This window comes from Cynoglossus semilaevis, chromosome 2 (genome assembly GCF_000523025.1).
Source record: "Cynoglossus semilaevis isolate Cse_v1.0 chromosome 2, Cse_v1.0, whole genome shotgun sequence".
NCBI classification, from domain to species: domain Eukaryota; kingdom Metazoa; phylum Chordata; class Actinopteri; order Pleuronectiformes; family Cynoglossidae; genus Cynoglossus; species Cynoglossus semilaevis.
This window is the reverse complement of record NC_024308.1, coordinates 13,872,254-13,886,366: the sequence shown is the minus strand read 5'-3', so window position 1 is coordinate 13,886,366 and position 14,113 is coordinate 13,872,254. Positions and strand designations below refer to the sequence as shown.

At 40.2% G+C, this 14,113-nt stretch overlaps 2 protein-coding genes and 1 long non-coding RNA gene across 4 annotated transcripts in view; 1 reads left to right on the top strand and 2 right to left on the bottom strand.

Annotated features, from left to right (window-relative positions):
* brinp3a.2 (bone morphogenetic protein/retinoic acid inducible neural-specific 3a, tandem duplicate 2) overlaps positions 1-5,639 on the top strand; it is a 29,987-nt gene extending 24,348 nt beyond the window's left edge. The window contains exons 7-8 of the mRNA XM_008338528.3: positions 3,670-4,012; positions 4,341-5,639. Coding sequence (XP_008336750.1) covers positions 3,670-4,012; positions 4,341-5,111 — 1,114 coding nt within the window. The 3' untranslated portion in view covers positions 5,112-5,639. The remainder of the gene's footprint in view (positions 1-3,669; positions 4,013-4,340) is intronic.
* Positions 1-14,113, bottom strand: part of LOC103399890 (1-phosphatidylinositol 4,5-bisphosphate phosphodiesterase gamma-1-like) — a 784,699-nt gene that overhangs the window by 194,244 nt on the left and 576,342 nt on the right.
* Positions 1-14,113, bottom strand: part of LOC112488385 (uncharacterized) — a 95,950-nt gene that overhangs the window by 13,966 nt on the left and 67,871 nt on the right. The window contains exon 1 of one of the 2 annotated variants that reach the window (XR_003052384.1): positions 533-1,349. The exons of the other annotated variant lie outside the window; for it this stretch is intronic. This is a non-coding gene — a long non-coding RNA (uncharacterized LOC112488385). Of the gene's footprint in view, positions 1-532; positions 1,350-14,113 lie in introns of those variants that run through there. 2 annotated transcript variants of the gene reach the window in all.

Genomic DNA, 14,113 nt, shown 5'->3' with positions numbered 1-14,113 from the left:
TATATGAATGTAAAATGTCTTACATACACTTTTGCCCAAAGCTACTGTATTCTAAGACACAGTAATTCCCTCTGACTAACACGTGGATGTAGGTGGAAGGTTACATTTACCCTGAGTATCCTTGAAATGACCCTTAGTGGACACAAAGACTTCCAGTTGGTACTTTTTTTTTATGCATTTTTGTTAGCGCTGTAATGCAACTATCAAATAGCCGTGTCTAGTTTTTAGTCTTAGCCACAAATATAAACATTTTGTACAAATAATTAAAAATCTTAACTTAATGTTAATAAAAACTTCAGGGCAGTGTGTGGATAAACAGAAGGCAGTTGTAACATCAAACTGTTAAATGTTGTTTCTTTGTGACAAAATAATCACTTCATTTAATAATTGCCACTTAACATTTCACTTCTGTCTCGACTGAACTGCAATTAGGAAAATGGCCATATAAACATGTTAGACGAGAGGAACAACAGGACGTGCTGTCAGTCCGCTCTGTGTAGGGTGTGTGGGTGTGCGTGAATTTGAGGCTCACAGTTATGTTTTGACAACCTGACACTGACTCCATCATCCATCATCTCAGCCAAAAGGTCCTCCAGTCTGACTTTGGAGTCAGGAAACTTAAATGCTTTCCTGGAGAAAGTAGAGAAGCAAAGTCAGCATTTACCAAGAGCTTCAACAAGCAACCATGTCATATGCAAGACAAGCAGGCCACTTACATGGCCACTGGTATGGCAAAGGATGGCAACAATGTAATCATTCATCAAAATATGTTCCTTTTCACGTTCATGTGGGAGCTGGAGCCAATCTCAGCAGTCAATGGGTGATGGAGGTCTAACACCCTGGTCACTTCACCCATCCATCATTTTATCCAACGCTTAACTTGGTCTCCACCTCTCTAAGTTTTCTAAAATGTGTCTTTCAATTTCTGCCAGAAATTTCACTGGGCTTTTTTTTCTTGCTTACTGCAAGTGTTTCGCAAGTACACAGTCGCAAAGATAAATTAGAGGCTGAGTCACCCTCGAAATCAAAAGGGCTCAGCAACCTCCCGCAGAGCTACGAGCTGCCCTGCAGACGCATTAGCATAAAGAGGAGAGGAGGAGGATGAAGAAAACAGAAGACGAGGAAGAGGAAGGTTTGCATAGAATACTTTCATTTCTACGAGGGAGCAACTGCTGAAAGTGATAAATAAATCTAACCATCACTGTCAGTCACAGTGTGCTGCGTTTGACGGAGTCGTCGTCGTAATGGCACTGACAGTACGGAGCACAACACATAAATCAACCTGCAGATTAATCCGTCCATTGTTTCTCTGTTCAATGTCCAATCCTTTTCTTTCTTTCTCTCCCCCCCCCCCCCCCCCCCTTTCTCACTGCCAATCCGTGCACTAATCACTGATCCTTGAAGCACAAATTCTCACCCACATGTGTGTTAACGGAGTGGGAGCAGCTTGATTCCATCCATTCAAGGAGTGTTTATCAACGTCATTTCTGCAGCATCAACTGTTTCGTGAACCCTTTTTTTAATCCCTTCAAACTCGTCACATTCTCAAAAAACTGAGATTGAGATTTTGTCAGTTTTCCAGTGAGGGAAGTGAAAACTTTAAAAGAGCTGACAGCATCCGTCTCCATTTAACATCCTGTTTGTGACACTTGAGATGGAGGGCAGATATGAGATTGATTTTGTCGACTATTTTTCCTCTAAGGAGACAATTTATGAATGAATAAGACAGACAGCCTGGTGTTCATGAAGCATGTAATGATGCAACTGCAGCGTACACTTTGTGCTGAAAAATTTGCCTTTTGGCGTACTGATGCACACCGTCATTCTTGATACATTTTCCAGTATTTCTGAATTAATTGGATTAGAAAATTTGCCCACACTTTGGTTTAATATTAAAAAGGGAAGTTGTTTCTTCAGGGCTAATAAATACAATAAATAACTGCATGGATCTGACAGACACATAAGGATTTTCCATTGCCTTTATTGGTTTATGTATTTATTTTATTAATTGTTGTCGGCATTGTTCTTGAACGTGTTTGTTCTTAAACCTTAGAAATTACAATATCCTCATTGTTTAGTTATTTCTGGAAAAATATTCAGCATACAGTGAGGAAGAAACCAAATAAATTCAAATTGTAGAAATTTAAAAACCATTTTAAAATGTTCCCTTTGACATAACAGGCGTTTAATTTACAGTTTAAGTATTAAGTCTTTATCAATAGAATGTTAGATGTGGGAGTGTGTTTGGACTAACTGATGTCATTAAATTGAGGAAAATAAAATAATAGAATTGAATGAAAAGTACTCTTTTCGAGTCAGATATGGCTAGGAACAAATATCGTTCTGACCATGTTAGGGGTGCGTATTGGCAAGAATCTGGCGATACATAACACAATACAGGGGCAACTATACGATATATTTCGATAATACAGCACGGCAATATATTGAGTTAATTTTTTCTAAACAATATAATTGTAGGAAAACTGTCAGCATAGTGAACACAGCACTGTTCCAACTAAATGTAGGGTTACCAAAATGGGAACAGTGGGCTCAACATTTGTAATCTCTAGAGCAGAAATATAAGATAAATAACATGAACCATCACCATGAATATTTGCATAATTGTTAATAAAAAAACAATACTGCTGTATAATAATTTATATCGATAAATTGAAATATTGCGATATTTCAGTGTGCAGCCTTTGCAGTTTACTGACACCAAATTATTCACCTCTCTGTGTTCAAAACATGCAAAAATGTAAAAAATAAAATTAATTAATTGTGTAATGAAGGCTACACTGCAGTGTTTTTTTGAGGACGCATGGTTTGATTTCTATGTTCTGAAGGAAATAAATAAGTAAATAAATGCAGTAAAGTTCATCACCTTCAGAGTCAGAAACACTGGTATTTTCTCCTTTAACACGAGCCGGCGAATGTACCGTGATTTACAGCTGTGATTTTAGTAGAAGACTTGCGAGGTGCAGGAAGGTTGTACAAAAATAACACTGGGGAACTAACAGCACACCAGCAATTCTGTCTTAGCAGGCGGCTGAAGCTGAACGAGATGAAGTGCTGTTACCCACAGGCAGCAAACAATGGATATATCTGGAAATAGATCCTGGATCACTTACATCAATTTCCCTAGCTTATATAAATTTTAAAGTCGGTCTCTAAATTATTCTCTTCAGCAACCTGGGACTGTTTGAAAGACCCACATTCACAGCTATCGCTTTAAAACTCCAGAATTTTAGTTTAAATTAAATTACAATATAAATGTAATGCATTTAATGGGATTTAGGACAGTGATATGTGGAAACCTCAAGAAAAAAAATTAACAACACTAAAAAATTAGTCATTAATGCATGTCTTTGAACTAAGCATGTCTCTTTAAGTAATTTATCCACCATGTTGATTTCTCCTGTATAAAAAGTCAAAAGTGTCCAGTTAAATTGAAAAAGTCAGACATTTAAAAATGTCACTCGTGATATTTACCTTGAAGTCTCGCAGCACTTTTAGCCTGTTTTATATTATGCTGAATGTTCTTTGTGTTTTAAAGAGCAAGCTGTCTGCAGAGCCAGACAGGTGCTCCGAGCAATATCGAGCTTCCAATTAAAGCTAAAAGCCCAATGTAGAATAATCTCATATTCATTCTCTCTTTCTTTCATCCAGGCCACAGTCCTACTGGCTGAGTCATTTCCAGTCTCTTCTGTACTGTTCGGAAAACAACCAGCTGGGCACCTTCTCCGAGGAGCTCCACAGCTGCATTTGCCGATATGAACACACTTCCTGTCATCTTCCTCCGCCCTGCACCATCGGAGAAGGTTCAGCGTGTGCAGTATGTGCCCCCGACAACCACACCCGCTGTGGCAGCTGCAACCCAGGTTTCACCCTGACTCAAGGTGGCTGCAAGGCCATGGTGGCAGACTCCACCGAGAGCTACCTGGGTTTTGAGACCGACCTGCAGGACCTGGAGCTGGGCTACCTCCTGCAGAGAGCTGACCGCAGGCTGGAGGTAGTGCTTGTTGACCTCACTAAGACGGGACAAAAGCTTAAGATTAAACTACGTTTTTCAGCTGTAGTCTGGGGAGAATCCTAAACTTAAAGAGATGCGTGTGCCACAAAATAGAGCAGAGAGAAGGAAGTGAGGTGTTCAGGGTGAGCATGTTACTGTGAGTGCCATGTATATAGAAACCAGCCAGTAGAATCAAGAAGTCAACACGACAATAGCAGCAGCAAAAGTGTTTTGTTGGTATCCCCAGTGATCGTTGCGATTGCAGTGAACTTAACATCTCAAGCCACACATAGATTTCCTAGAAAACTCATGATTTTCTCATTCACAGGTTCACGCCATCTTCATCAGCAATGACATGCGACTCAACAGCTGGTTTGACCCATCGTGGAGGAAGAGAATGTTGCTGACGCTGAAAAGTAACAAGTACAAATCCAACATGGTCCACATGCTTCTCGGAATATCCCTGCAGATCTGCCTTACAAAGAACAGCACCCTGGAGCCGGCCCTCACTCTCTATATCAACCCCTTTGGAGGCAGTCATTCCGAGAGTTGGTACATCCCTGTCAATGAGAACAGTTTTCCAGACTGGCAGGCCACCAAACTGGACCTACCCTTCGAGTGCTATAACTGGACTCTCACACTGGGCAACAAGTGGAAGACGTTCTTTGAAACTATCCATGTTTACCTCCGGAGCAGGATTAAATCTCAAGACGGAGTGAACGACAGTGTTTATTACGAACCTATGGAAATGACAGAACCTTCCCGGAACCTGGGCTACATGAAAATCAACAGCATCCAGGTCTTTGGCTACAGCATGCACTTTGACCCCGAGGCAATCCGTGACTTGATACTGCAGCTGGACTACCCATACACGCAGGGTTCCCAGGACACGGCTATCCTTCAGCTGCTGGAGATAAGGGACAGGGTGAACCGACTGTCACCTCCAGGTCAGCAGAGGTTGGATTTGTTTGCCTGTCTTCTCCGGCATCGCCTGAAACTGACTGCAAATGATGTGGTTCGCATTCACGCCTCCTTACAGGCCTTTAGCTCACGCCTGCCCAATTCAGTGGAATACGAGACCACCAAGCTGTGCAGTTAACAGCTGCTTGATGAGACAATTGTACTGAAAACACTCACGAGGGACAAACTGTAACAACAGGGTGTTCAAAAAACTGTGTTCTGTCTGTATACACTGTACGGTCAATCAGAACAGCGCCAACAGTGGACAGCTGAAGAATGTACCCTTCTGATTATTCGGTCTTGTTTTGTTGTGACTAACTTCAGTGCTATGATCTGAAAATAAGGCGGAGGATCAGGGAAATGCACAACTGTTCCTCACGAACAATCTCTTTGGCAAAAGAATACTGCAGTAGAACTCCAGACACCACAGTATATGGACCAGCCATCATGATTCCATATGATTTATATTGTAAGTACAAAAGGCCTATTGGCAATCATTGGAAATTTTATGGTAACAAAAAAAAAAAAGATATTGCTCTGTTTGTTTGTAATTTTTATATGTTCCTTTGCTTCTGTAACAGTGCACTTTCCATGAAGACCAGATTACAGTGGTGTCAGTCAAGGTTTTGTAGATAAAATTGATATTAAAACATCATCTTATCACAGGTTCTTGCTGTGGAGATTATTTAATGGCGTCTGTATAGAAACTGTGTGACTTTTTTCACAGAAACACTGTGTGCAGTGCATTAGGGTGTTTTAGTATTAGAGTCCAGTCTATTTGACGAAACAAGATACTGCGGATAATATTTCAAGAATTTATTCCATTCATTCATCTACGACCTACGACGAAGAGGGTTTTCAAGCCTTATTCTGACAGAAAGCATTAATAATAAAAAAAATAATTTATTCAACTCTTCTACAAACAACAAGAACACATCTAATCGTTCTGCTCTTACAGAATGTAACATAACTAACAATGTGCTTCCTAAAGTCTTCTTTTCTTTCCACGCCGAATAAATGATGTACAAAATAAAAGGCGGTGAGGTGCAAAGAGCAGAGAAGGTGTGCTGTAGTACATAAACGGAGTCCAGGTCAGTGTTGAGTGGTGACCTCAGGGCCATATTTGAGTATGTGAGTCTGGTGATACAAGTATTTACATAATTTTTACAAGTACCGTTAAAAAAAAAAAAGGTCTGCAGGGTTCACTGATCCCTTGTACCTTTTCTGCTGTATCATAAGAGATACAATATTTACATTTATGCATTTAGCAGACACTGCAGTGGGTTTCAGGCTCCTGGATCTAGTGGAATGACCTCCGACCAAGAGTCAAACTAAAGAATAGATCAGGGAGGCCTCTGATTGCATTCTGATGGCCCCACCTGGCAACAGCAGTTCCCCTGGTGGGTATCAGGTGTTTCAGGTGTAAGAAAGAAGCAAAGAAGCAGAAAAACTGTACTAGAAGACACTCTTCCAGGCCGTTCTCTGCTGCTTCCCCATATTATTCTCCAAGGATTTGTTTGCATTTTAACCATTGCAGCAGGCTGCATCACACCGGACATCAAGTGTGTAATTTTGACCGTGAGCTTTTGTCAACACATCCGTTGCTCTCCTTACTGCATGCACACAAACACACTCACACACACAAAGCACTGTCTGTGCACTAGACCTCATGGCTCTGAGAGCACAGCTGTACTGAGGCTGAATAGATCTCATGCAGATACTGACAAAAGACAGCTGGTGCTGCTGCTATTGTGCTCCTGACGTACTGCCTCCACCGCATGGCCGGTTTAGACAAGGTGATGGCACAAACACCAATTAGACCCAGGAAGTACACAGCACTTTCCAGGGTCGTTGAAGTGTTCAGTTCAACAAACTGTTATTAAACCGTTCTTTACAGACTCCTTCTCTGTCCCTCTCCCTCCCTCCTCCCCTCTCTCTCTCTCTTTCTCTCTCTCTCTCTCTCTCTCTAAGTGTGTCCCAGTATCTGTTGGGATGAGAAGAAAGGCAGAATGAGCTTCCCCGTCTTACTCTCTCTTTTTTAACAAATATACCTTAAAAAAAAGTAGAGGGGCTAGGGGAGGGAGTGCCACCCTAAATGGAGCAATGGTTGTTAGTCAGTGAAGGCCTTCTGGGGTCTGTCTGCTGGTGTGACACTCCTCAAATGCCACAATTCTCCACTATAAACAACCTCCCATTTGGGAAGTCTATTTAAACTTCAAAGTTAAAGTATTTTCACCTTTTTATAGCACAAGGCCTGGAGTCTCAGTGCTGATGAATGTCACACTGGCCCAGTTAGTCAATCAAATCAAGCAGGCGATGGGTTATACAACCCCAAAACGACTGCTATTTATAGGCATGTCCTGCCTCCTCAAGAAATTAATAGAGCAAAGATAAGAGGTCTGCTGGAATTCATTTTCCCCTCCATCATTTACTTCTGATTGTGTAAGTCTGAGCATTTGATTTGGCTTCATTTAGAGATGAAAAGATTTTCAGCGCGGTCGGGACTTATTTATCATAGATTATGCAGAATGAGGGAGGATCTAGTCCTAAATGGCAACTGTCGGAGGAATTCTTAGAGAATAACAATCAGCATTACCGGTCAGACAATGAAAGTTGAACTTGCACCAATAGGCTTTCAGGGGGGATTCGAAATGTGCACCCCTTTGCTGTCGAGCCTGTTCCTTTGATCACTACACCACAGGTTGCCCCAAAACCATGGCTTTTACAATTACCCATGAATTTGTGTCCCCAGATAATCTCATTGTTGTTTTTTTAATCAAGTCCCACAAGAGGGATCAGAAGTCAAAGAAAGTAGTTTAACAAGCACAGTTTGATGTATTTTCTCCCTAGACTTCTTCTTCGTCTTTGGTAGAATATACTGTAAAAAAATAGATCCTGTTTGTGCATCACAGAAACATGGCTCTACCTGCAGTGTATGTGAACAGATTACTGCATGTACCTTAATGGCTCCTCAGAGCATAAAACGTCAAGCACTTCTAAATGTTAACACTCATCACCTCAATTTAAGGTCTGCTCAACCCAGTCTACTCCGTCTCACGTCAGAGGCGACGTTAAACGAGCACCGTTCATAAATGACACATGTCTGACGGGATGTGAGCAGTGAAATTTATTACCAAATGTCAGATTGTCATCTTTTTTTTTTCCAGGATGCAGCCCTGTCAGTTATGTGGTGGAGACAAGTGCTTCACGTCAGCTTGAAAAGAGCAGGTCTGGCAGAATGATAGACAACAAGTCCAACTGTGATGGTGAAGCTACTTTAGTTTCACTTTGGAGTTTGTTTAAGTTCACTAGACTAACATTCAAAAAGCTCAAAAAGCTTTTACCATTTTTTTTATTCCCACTGAAGCTCAGATATATTCATAGATGTTAACAGGGTTCAAGATGAATATCGACTTGCATAACTGCCCATCATCACATCCACCTGTATCCTCTCAGAGTACTGACTATGTATTTTTTAATTTTTTTTTTAATTTCTAAAATATGATTTGCATCAGATTTAACCAATGGCTTTTGAGGAACTAAATTCAGCCAAAATGCTGATTCATGGCGGATGATCTGATCTGATATGTGATAATTTGGAGTGTGAACGACAAGCTACCTTATACAGTATATAAGGTGTTGACCTTATATGTTGATGACACTGCAGTGTGTTGATGAATGTTTGCACATGAGAATTAAAACACATTAATTCCCTAAAATCAGGGCTCTACACCTTGGGGGCCGGACACTCTAACAAAATAACATTTTATATTTATGTTGATTTTAGAATCCAGATCTGAACAACGTGAAATTAGAGCCACAGGAAACACAAATCAAATAGAAACACATTGTAATGAAAGAAAAAAGAAAAAAAAGAAACGCAACAGTCTGGATCGAACTCCAACTGATTTGCTGAACCTTAATGTAACCAGGTAGGTAAATGATGATGATAATGGGAGGTGGCAGCATGTGATTCCACAATTCCAAAAACGGAGAGAATTTTAACATAACATTCAACACGTTAATGAAGGTGTTCAACATAAGGTTCTTTATTATTATATTGGGTCAAGGGCAAAGTCTTTGCACTAAATTGCAATTACATAAGCCTTTAAATATGAGTGGTAGTAGATTTCAACATCAAGCAGAACAATTGTGTTGCAGCTAATGAAACAACAGCAACCTCTGGCAACCTTACAACGAGGGACCGTTCCAAAAGCTCTGACATCATTCCAATGAGAAACAAATCCCTGCTTAAATAAAAATCACTGGCCTTCAGTGGTGAGACAAACCAAACTTCTCCTCTCAGACTCTCTGCTAATCTCTGCATCCAACAGTGCCCAGAATCAACTTATGGAGAAACATCAATAGAAGTATTAATAGGTCCTGTTATTGATGTTGCTGCCCCGCATATTTCGCCACCTTCAGGAGACCATTCATCCCTGAGTGGATATCAGAAAATCAACAAACATATTTGTATACAATGATAAAGCCCCGAGTTCTGACCAATACATGCGCGAGAAAAACCATCGACCCGTACAAATCAATACAACCCTGCATTGTTTTTTTTCACAGAGAGCCGGAGTCTCAGAGTCACTTTGGATGTGCAGTGTATTGTGGGGAAGGGGAGGGCTTAGGTTTTCCAAACTTTTCTCCCCGGGGGAGCTGACAATGAAAAGAAACAGAGGAGCAAGAGAAGGAGGAGGCAAAATATAACTGTCGGCCACCGATAAATCAATATTCTGTTTTATTACTTCAGAGAACAAAAGGCTTTGCACCCAGATCGATCACACTGCTGAGGATCCACTGATAAGAGGAGGAAAAAGATATAAATAAATAAAAGTCTCCTGGCATTTGGCTGCTTCTCCACTAGCGCCAGATCAGCATCAATTTATTACCGGCGCGATGGTTTATGCCTGATGTGTTTTTGTAAAAGCACAAATCATTTCTGAGTTTATTGTCTGCCGCCATGCATTATAAAAGGACATTATTTAGGGAGCAGATGAATGGCTTTTACTGGGGGACAGGGCTGCATTAAGGCATTAATGTTTACGTCGAAATGAAGCAGAGGGAGAGTGGGGAGGGAGGGAGAGGGAGTTAGTATTTGAACTTAGGATAGAGGGAGAGAGATAGGGAGGGATTGATGGTGGATAAATGATAGACAGGTGGACGGATGCATAATGACAGAAGGATGGATGGATGGATGGATGGATAGATGGATGGATAGATAGATGGCTAGATGGATGGATAGATAAATAGATCCCAGCAGTATCCATTGTTTCTTTGGGGAAATGTCTCCTACATCACTTGAGTCAGTGTAGCAGCAGCTCAGAGACAACTGCACATTATTGCACCGTGCTTCAGTGGTGCAGTTCAGAAGTCATCAACAGTACATTGTCAGTTTGTCTCACAACAGAATCTTAATTGTCAGACAACAGTCAATACACTGTGCACTGCACGCACCCTGACTTTAGGGCTGCTGGGCAACTGCAAGTGTGTGTAACGTAAATGTGTCATCAGAGAGAAGAAGCCAAAAACATACAGTAAGAATGTAATACACCAAGACACAGAGCCGACATTCTGGTTTGGTCACAGGACATAATTATCATCTCAATAACACATACAAAATGTAATTTGTAAATGGATGGTGAAGGTGCTGATGGTTATTTTTTGGTTATTTTTATATATTTTATTTTTTTCATGACACAAACATCAATGCTTGTTTGCAAGACTAAATCTTTTGTTTTCTTCCTCCACACATTTGGTCTACATTGGTTGTTTAGGCATGATTTCCAGACATCAATGTCTAAAAGTCTTTATTTCTGACAAATTGAATACAATTTGCTATTTAAATCAATAAAGTAAGGTTGACATAAATAAACAAAAAGCATCTACTAGATCTGTTACGTTTCTGTCGATGAACCAATTCTGTTTTTTGCTGTTTACTCAGCAGTGGCCCAAATGCAACAACAGCTTGTTCTGACTGTGCCTGTCCTACCACTGGGGACAGTCAATACATCCAACAACAGAACAGTTTTACTCAGTCTGCAGAGTCTTAATGGGAATGAAAACCACAAATGATGAATAAATTAATAGAACGAATGAGAATGAAAGAGATACAAATAAGAATTGTCAATATAAACTACAAATACGTGCAATAATTAGTACTGGCAGTTTGCCCATGTGTCTCGTCACCGTTGCTCATCAGTGTAAGTGGTTGCCAGCAATGAAGATTAGATATTGATGCACACTTTTCCTGGATCGAAATATTGAAAAAAAAAAAAGAAAAAATGTTGATTTGAAGAGAGAGATAAAACCATGACAGGCAAGAGAGGAAGCTGACTAAATGGGATAATTGTTGGGTTTTTTTTCCACCTGTGGAATGACTGTTCACACCGCATCATTAGGGAAGAATAATCAGCCAGGTCCACTGAGAGTTGTTTTATATGGCAACATCTGTAACAAGAGAACTGCTTTAAGGACCTTCATACCAGCATTGTTTTCAGCTGTTAGTTAGATACTACTTCACCGTGACAGGGACTTATCGTCGGAAAAGGTCATTTATGTGGTATTTCAATTGTTTTTTTAAGCGTTCTCGTTTTCTCATTGTTCTTTAAACAACATCACTGCCTCACATACCATGTCTATGTGTGTGCGCGCGTGTGTGTGAGTGAGAGGAGGGGAGTGGAGTGTGAAATCAAAGCTATTTCTTTCTGGAGTGACTGAGGCCACGCAGTGTTAGAGCGTTATTGTTCATTAAATATCAGACCCAACTTTTGATGAAGGCTGTTGTGCAATGACACGGTGGTTTAAATGAGGCTAATTTTGTTAGATTTCATAAATAAAGTCAAAGTGAATATGAAACGTACTCTATTTACTATGTATGAAAAATATATTGTTACGAGTTGGAAAGTGTTCATAATTTCATTTTCCGTCAGTTCAGTTACTGCGTGAGGGCGGGTGTGAGTTAAGTGGTCGCATGCCGTTCTCATATAAAAGTTAATAAATCAAAGTAGTATTTACAGTAAATAAAGCTTTTTTTTAATATTATTTTATAAGTAGTGGGATGCCGTGCTGTGAAGAAAGTGCAGACATAAATGTACTTATTATAGTGTATTACACTAGTGTATAGTGTAGTACTGTATTCAGGGGTGAAGCATGTTTTAACAATGTAATTGAAACCTTTTGTGTGTTTTTTGTACCTCTTATTCAACATTTGCTCATTGTTGAGGACCTTGAATAATGTGATCACAAAAGGCAATTTATACCTTTGAATACAGCAAATGATCCATTACATGTACTCTAGCGCAGTAAACAAGCTACCTTGTGAAAACATCATTGTTTTTTGAACGACATACTTAACACCAAAATATGATAAACAAGGAACCCCCTGTATTTTTTCACTTAAATAGCACAACTTAAAACTGCTGAGAAAAAGATGGGGGGCAGATTCATAAAAGTTGTGGTTGAGATGTCACTGTTGACACACACACACACACACACACACACACACAGTGGCCCCTCACGACCTGGTGGTGACATGCGTCAGCAGTGGGAGGCGAAGGATGCATCACCAATCAGAGTAGATAATTAAGTTTGAGCCAACAAACACAATCAACAGCTAATCAGGCAGCATTGTGGAAAATCACTCAGCTTGAAAATGCTCATGTAATTTTTCTGTGTTGGGATAAAGTGGTGAGTGTCGGGAACAGAGTGCAAGATCTCTGCATTTGAATGAAGATTCTGTGATGGAGAAATCTGATTGGTTGTTTGTGCCTCAGGATTTTCTTTGAAATAGAACACAACAATCTGTGGATTTATCCGTGGATGTACTTCCAAGTTAGTAATAAAACAGGAGATTTGGATCAGCAGTTGGTGTTCCTAACTGCTAACTGAGGACCTGGCAGTATGTACCTGTTATTAAGCTGCTAGTTAGCACAAAATGAGTCTTTGTAGCAGACCAACAGTTTATTGTAAAGTATATGATTCAGTGGGAAGATGGTGTTGAAAACATGTTTTGTTAATAATTTTCTCATGTTAAACAAATGTAATTATCAAGTAGGAAAAATAATTCTAAACGTTTCTTCACATATTTTGTAGCATTGTCTGTGGGTTTGTAAAGTTGACCGTCGGCCTAAAGATGAAGCTGTTTTGGAAGGACAAGGCATAGAATGTTTGGGCTTGTACTAAACAACTTAACAACTTAATACACTGCAGTGCATTGAACCTAATTTAGAAACATAATATCATTTGGATAATTTAAAGCAATTTGTTGTACACATTTGAAAAACAAATACTACAAAGGTATGAGTTGTGACTGCGTTGTGACATCAGTGATATTCTAAGCTGAAGTGGCTGATTTGATGAAGCTGAATCATCACTGCCCGGGACTCGCCCGTCTGCCAAAGAGTGTGTTAAATTACCCGACAGCCCACCATACATCATCTCATAGACTGCTCTGTCCACGTCCAACCTGGCACTGATGAAAAACAGCTGCTACAGCTAAGAGAGAAAACACACGTACACACACTCACACCTAAAGGTGACGCCACACATTTGTCTTGTAGTGCAGCAAATTTAAGCACAAACATCTTGGCGACTTCAAACTTCTTCTTATTCCACCTTAATTACTTTTGGCTGTGACGCAGCAGTTGAGAAAAATCAGCTGAAATAATGATGAGGCAGTGAAGAAGCGGCTTTAATCAGGAGAACCTATCGCTGTGATCATTTTTATTCATAAACAAGAGTTAAAAGCTATAAAAGATGCTATAGAGTGAGGGATATATTATTGATTGAAGGATGAGATTAAAAATTAATGACCCATGTGGCCCAGATTGAATAATCAATTTTAATTAATATCAATTTCACAGTGCAGCTGCTCTGTAACAGTTCCTTAGATCGGTTTTGGTGACGTTCATTTTTCACCCTCTCAGGGTGAACAGCTCTTAAAGGCAGAGCAGGGGCAGTGGTGGGGTGGGATTTAGAACCTCACCACGTGCAGGAAGCATGCCTCTGTACATATACATCTCTGGTACTGCTCCCACACAGGTAGTTAATGTGAGTCCCACTGACGCATAGAGCCCGTTGTTTTATCTTTCGATGAGGTAAATATCAGCAGTGAATATCGATTCTACATTCTGCAAC